Source organism: Emys orbicularis, chromosome 2 (assembly GCF_028017835.1).
Source record: "Emys orbicularis isolate rEmyOrb1 chromosome 2, rEmyOrb1.hap1, whole genome shotgun sequence".
NCBI classification, from domain to species: domain Eukaryota; kingdom Metazoa; phylum Chordata; order Testudines; family Emydidae; genus Emys; species Emys orbicularis.
This window is the reverse complement of record NC_088684.1, coordinates 123,519,575-123,526,378: the sequence shown is the minus strand read 5'-3', so window position 1 is coordinate 123,526,378 and position 6,804 is coordinate 123,519,575. Positions and strand designations below refer to the sequence as shown.

The window sequence follows — 6,804 nt, the reverse complement described above, 5'->3', positions numbered from 1 at the left end:
TAATTAGAGGCATGCAAATTTTACATATTTAAAGAGGCACTCTGGTAGGTTGGCCCCCAAACTTAGGCTTTGGGAAGAGCATTATAAAGCCTAGTATAAACACTCAGTCTCTTAATGAGAAACTGTTTAGACTGTCAGTTTGAATACTCCCCTATAGGGTTTACATAGCAAACATTGCAGCACTGTGCTAGTGCAAAAAAAACCCAGTAAGTTAAACTAATTGCACGGGGGGTGGGGGGGAAAAAGGGGGAATAGTATCAATGAGGAGTTACGTTTTTGAAGTTATTCCAGTTAATAATGCAAGATAAGAAAAAATATTTTAGCATATTTCCCATTAAACCATTCCTTAGATGAGGGATATAGAAGACTAAGAAACAGTATCAATTTCACCCAATATTTGATTAAAATTTATTCCTGTGGAGGAAGTGAGCACGACAAATTTTACCAGTTAAGGTTTAAACTTTAAAATATGGATTGAGACTAGAAAAACCTGACATCTAAAAATGTAGGAGTGCTAACAAATACGAAAGATGCAGCTTTTGCAAAAGAAGCCTCATAGGCACTTACTGTTGTAGTCCAACTGAACACTAGATCACAATCTCTTTATGCTATCATTGTTATGAACTAAGCATTTTCAGTGTTAGAAACTTAAAATTGTTAGAAAATATTGGGTTCAGTGTAGTCTGGCACAGATGTGAAACAGTCTTGATCATATGTGCATCTAATAAAAAGCAAAAAAGAGTGGAGTGTATTTTTAAACCAGACCGTGTCATCCTAACAAGTATACTCACATCCAGGGATAAATTAACCTGGAATGCCATTTTCACCCTCCTGAAAGCTACATTCCTGCTACTGGAAGAGCTTAGCATTTTAAATTAACATTTTAATTACAACCGATTCTATCAACTATTTGTTTGGCTCATCATTTGCAGTTTTTAAAAATGTGCATAATGGCAACATTAAGCTACCTTTCTCTCCTCAGCTCAACTGACAGATAAAAGGGAATAAATTAGAAGATTATACATCAATTTAAAATTAGATTGTGGCTTTCAGCAATTTTAACTACTTGTTGTTCTAATGGTTTGATTTGTTTAGAAGATATTTCAGAAGGCCAAAAAAATATTTCCCAGCATTTCTCAGTGGAGAATGGGTTCTTCATCTCCCTTTAGAAGAGTATGCAGCTACTAAAGCATACCTCAACTACTCCCACACTGAGAAGCTTTGGATCATATAGGTATGGTTCTCCCACGTAACGATCCCACAGCCATAGTAGTGCATGATGAAAGCCACGAATAAGTCTGTTTCCCCATTGTCAGTAAATCGGTAAAGTAATCAGAACATTCAGAGTTAAAATATGGTTGTGGAAATCTATTAGGAGCCTAAACTCTCTTCAAGGAGAGTTCAAACTTCTTAGGTTCAGTGTGTGATGGTACTTACCCTTATCTCTGAACACACCATCAAAGAAAGAAAACGTAAGTATTTGTCCAGAATTACCAGCAAATAACCCACTTTGAAATTTTACTCTTCACACTTACAGTCTCTAGATTCACAAATGTTTCTCAAACTCAAACCATTGAAAAAACTAGTCTTCATTCATACTTTTGCATAGTTTTGGTATTTCCTGGGGTTGTACTTTTGTTCTCTCTTTCATTTCCATTTCAAAGGAACTCATCTGTCACATATCCAAGCATTTAAATGAAAGTCTTCAGGTGAGAAACTAAGTCCCATTTAGCAGCAAGCTGTCCAAAAGTAACATTCTTCTGATTCAGTGAGTAAAGATTATTTAGCTTTATCTGTTCTTTCAGATTTTTCCCTTTGTATCATGCAGCGACGAACTATGCTGTCAAAACTTCCTAGGTAAAACAAACCAATGATGCGAAAAATGCCCATGCAAACAACCTGCAAGCAGAGAGAAAGAACTTCAGCTATTTCAACATTTTTTTTATTATAGTCTATACAACATGACTGTTTTTACTTAATAAGTGAACACAGCCTCATGCAGGTAAGCAATATAAATTCAGTGAATGAATAAAAGTTTACTGGAGACTTTTCTTGGACAAATTAGTTAACTTAGTTAGTTAACTGTGCCACAAATTCCATATCTGTACAATATTCTCTCACCTCATGGAGGTGAAGGATCAAGGTTTGTAAAGTACTTGAAAATGTAAAGTATGACTAAATCTTTGTGAATAAATATGGTTAAAAATTACAGCCTCTCCAGATCTTACCTGCTGAAGACCTTCAGTAATAGCAGTGACAGGTGACATTCCACTGGTCAGTATTGATAACATGTAACCATCTGAGCCCATAAAACTGTTAAAGTTTCCTTGCTGGGAAAAAGGGGAAATTAAAAAACACAAACAAGAAGGTTACCAAATTGCAAAATTCTCTTTTAATTGTTTGAAAGTAATATTATGAAACAGATTGGTTAGTTTAAGGCTCATGCTGTCCTTCCATTCCCCTTAATTCAATGGGGACAAGTACTGTGAAGTAACAAAGTGATACCAAAAGAAATGTAAGAATTAAAAAAAAAAAAAAAGAAATCATTATTTAAAAAAAGTGTTAGAGATATTGCTCAACTACCAACAGCATGCAGGTTTCTGCCTACAAAGCACAGAAAGATGATAAAGGAACATTGATTATTTAAGATGTTTTCCCCACTTATAAACAGTCTTCAAGGACATACTAGATTCTTCTACAATCAGAAGACTGGGGGTATGTCTACACTACGAAATTAGGTCGAATTAATAGAAGCCGGTTTTATAGAAATCGGTTGTATACAGCCGATTGTGTGTGTCCCCACATAAAATGCTCTAAGTGCTCTATTCGGCGGACCGCGTCCACAGTACCGAGGCTAGCGTCGACTTCCGGAGCATTGCACTATGGGTAGCTATCCCACAGTTCCCGCAGTCTCCGCCGCCCATTGGAATTCTGGGTTGAGATCCCAATGCCCGAATGATGCAAAACAGTGTCGCGGGGGGTTCTGGGTATATGTCGTCAGGCCCCTCCCCCTCCGTCAGAGCAACGGCAGACAATAGATTCGCGCCTTTTTACCTGGGTTACCTGTGCAGACAACATACCACGGCAAGCATGGAGCCCGCTCAGCTCAGCTCAGCGTCACCATATGTCATCTGGGTGCCGGCAGACGTGGGACTGCATTGCTACACAGCAGCAGCAGCTAACTGCCTTTTGGCAGTAGACGGTGCAGCATGACTGGTAGCCTTCATCAGCGATCTGGGTGCTGGCAGCCGTGGGGCTGGCAGCCGTGGGGCTGCATTGCACCAGCCCTTGCCTTTTGCCTTTTGGCAGTAGATGGTTTATTACGACTGGTAACCGTCGTCATCGTACTGCAGTGGCTGTCAATCATGGGCACCTGGGCAGACATGCTCAGTCCTATCGAACTGTCTTGACAATGATGGCTATCAGTCGTAGTATGCTATTTTCTGCCAAGCGCCCAGTATTTTCTGCTAAGCACCCAGAAGAGGCTGAGGGCGATCTGGGTGCTGGCAGACGTGGGGCTGGCAGACGTGGGGCTGCATTGCTACACAGCAGCAGCCCCTTGCCTTTTGGCAGTAGATAGTATATTATGACTGGTATCCATCATCATCATACTGCAGTGGCTATCAGTCTTAGTACACTAACTGCCAAGCGCCCAGTATTTGCTGCCAAGCACCCAGAAGATGCCAAGGGTTATCAGTCATGCTGCACCGTCGTCTTAAGATGTAAAAAATAGATTTGTTCTGTATTCATTTGCTTCCCCTTCCCTCCGTCAAATCAACGGCCTGCTAAACCCAGGCTTTTGAGTTCAATCTTTGGGGGGGGCCATTCTGTGTGACAATTGTTTGTGTTTCTCCCTGATGCACAGCCACCTTTCTTGATTTTAATTCCCTGTACCTGTACGCCATGTCGTCACTCGCCCCTCCCTCCCTCCCTCCCTCCTTCCCCTGGTCCGTCAGATACTAGTTTCGCGCCTTTTTTCAGACCAGACGCCATAGCTAGCACTGGGATCATGGAGCCCGCTCAGATCACCGCGGCAATTATGAGCACTATGAACACCATGCGCATTGTCCTGGAGTATATGCAGAGCCAGAACATGCCAAAGCTAAACCAGGACCAGCCGAGGAGGCGATTGCAGCGCGGCGATGAGAGTGATGAGGAAATTGACATGGACATAGACCTCTCACAAGGCACAGGCCCCAGCAATGTGGAAATCATGGTGTTACTGGGGCAGGTTCATGCTGTGGAACGCCGATTCTGGGCCCGGGAAACAAGCACAGACTGGTGGGACCGCATCGTGCTGCAGGTGTGGGACGATTCCCAGTGGCTGCGAAACTTTCGCATGGGTAACGGCACTTTCATGGAACTTTGTGACTTGCTTTCCCCTGCCCTGAAGCGCCAGAATACCAGGATGAGAGCAGCCCTCACAGTTGAGAAGCGAGTAGCAATAGCCCTGTGGAAGCTTGCAACGCCAGACAGCTACCGGTCAGTCGGGAATCAATTTGGAGTGGGCAAATCTACTGTGGGGGCTGCTGTGATCCAAGTTGCCAGGGCAATGAGAGACCTGGTAATATCAAGGGTAGTGACTCTGGGAAACGTGCAGGCCATAGTGGATGGCTTTGCTGCAATGGGATTCCCAAACTGTGGTGGTTCCATAGACGGAACCCATATCCCTATCTTGGCACCGGAGCACCAAGCCACCGAGTACATAAACCGCAAGGGGTACTTTTCAATGCTGCTGCAAGCCCTGGTGGATCACAAGGGACGTTTCACCAACATCAACGTGGGATGGCCGGGAAAGGTACATGATGCTCGCGTCTTCAGGCACTCTGCTCTGTTTCGAAAGCTGGAGGAAGGGACTTTCTTCCCGGACCAGAAAATAACCATTGGGGATGTTGAAATGCCTATCGTGATCCTTGGGGACCCAGCCTACCCCTTAATGCCATGGCTCATGAAGCCGTACACAGGCAGCCTGGACAGGAGTCAGGACCTGTTCAACTACAGGCTGAGCAAGTGCCGAATGGTGGTGGAATGTGCATTTGGACGTTTAAAAGCGTGCTGGCGCAGCTTACTGACTCGCTCAGACCTTAGCGAAAAGAATATCCCCATTGTTATTGCTGCTTGCTGTGCGCTCCACAATATCTGTGAGAGTAAGGGGGAGACATTTATGGCGGGGTGGGAGGTTGAGGCAAATCGCCTGGCCGCTGATTACGCGCAGCCAGACACAAGGGCGGTTAGAGGAGCACAGCAGGGCGCGGTGCGCATCAGAGAAGCTTTGAAAACGACTGGCCAGGCTATGGTGTGAAACTTCTGTTTGTTTCTCCTTGATGAACCCTCCGCCCATAGTGAGGAGGCTATGGAACTTGGGGAGAAGGGCTGTTGGTTACACAAGGGCTGTAGCGGCGGTCTCTGCTCCTGCTGCCTTTCCTGCAGCTCAACCATACGCTGGAGCATATCAGTTTGATGCTCCAGCAGTCGGAGCATATCAGTTTGATGCTCCAGCAGTCGGAGCATCGACTCTTGCCTTCTGTCTGCAAGCTGACGCCACCTATCATCTTCAGCCCGCAACTTGCTCTGTTCATCCCGCGATTCAGCATGCCACCTCTCCTCTCGTTCATATTGTGCTTTTCTGTAATCAGTCATTGACTGCCTCCACGCATTCTGCTGTGCTCTGTCAGCGTGGGAGGACATCTGGAGCTCTGTGAACATGTCATCCCGCGTCCTAAGTTTTCTCTTTCTAATCTTCACTAGCCTCTGTGAAGGAGAAACATTTGCAGCTGGTGGAGGAGAAGGGAGAGGTGGTTAAAAAAGACACATTTTAGAGAACAATGGGTACACTCTTTCACGTTAAATTTTGCTGTTCACATTACACAGCACATGTGCTTTCGTTACAAGGTCGCATTTTTCCTCTTATATTGAGGGCCTGCCGGTTTGGTGAGAGAGATCACTCACGCAGTGCCAGGCCACAGATTTCAGCTTGCAGGCAGCCATGGTAAGACACAGTCTTTTGGCTTTTTTAACCTTCTTAACATGTGGGAATGGTTTCAAACAGTAGTGCTCTCATTTCCCATACCAAGCACCCGTTGGGTTGGCCATTTAAGATGGGTTTGCAATGTAAAAGGAGGGGCTGCGGTTTCAGGGTTAACATGCAGCACAAACCCAACTAACTCCCCTCCCCCACACACCCAATTCTCTGGGATGATCACTTCACCCCTCCCCCCCACCGCGTGGCTAACAGCGGGGAATATTTCTGTTCAGCAGAGCAGGAACAGGGCACCTCTGAATGTCCCCTTAATAAAATTGCCCCATTTCAACCAGGTGACCGTGAATGATATCACTCTCCTGAGGATAACAAAGAGCGATAAGGAATGGATGTTGTCTGCATGCCAGCAAACACCGGGACCATACGCTGCCATGCTTTGTTATGCAATGATTCCAGACTACGTGCTACTGGCCTGGCGTGGTAAAGTGTCCTACCATGGCGGACGGGATAAGGCAGCCCTCCCCAGAAACCTTTTGCAAAGGCTTTGGGAGTACATCCAGGGGAGTTTTCTGGAGATGTCCCTGGAGGACTTCTGCTCCATCCCCATACACGTTAACAGACTTTTCCAGTAGCTGTACTGGCCGCGATTGCCAGGGCAAATTAATCATTAATCATTAAACACGCTTGCTTTTAAACCATGTGTAATATTTACAAAGGTACACTCACCAGAGATCCCCTGTGTGCCCTCAGGGTCTGGGAGCACGCCTTCGGTGAGTTCTGGGGTTACTGGTTCCAGGTCCAGGGTGATAAACATATCCTGGCTG

General features: G+C 45.2%; 1 protein-coding gene across 1 annotated transcript in view; it reads right to left on the bottom strand.

The window, feature by feature from the left end:
• Positions 1 to 1,656: 1,656 nt before the first annotated feature.
• The window catches only part of KDSR (3-ketodihydrosphingosine reductase), a 31,975-nt gene continuing 26,827 nt past the window's right edge, over positions 1,657 to 6,804 (bottom strand). Inside the window, exons 9-10 of the mRNA XM_065399423.1 lie at positions 2,229 to 2,330; positions 1,657 to 1,899 (exon numbers count right to left, since the gene is read on the bottom strand). Coding sequence (XP_065255495.1) covers positions 1,780 to 1,899; positions 2,229 to 2,330 — 222 coding nt within the window. The 3' untranslated portion in view covers positions 1,657 to 1,779. The remainder of the gene's footprint in view (positions 1,900 to 2,228; positions 2,331 to 6,804) is intronic.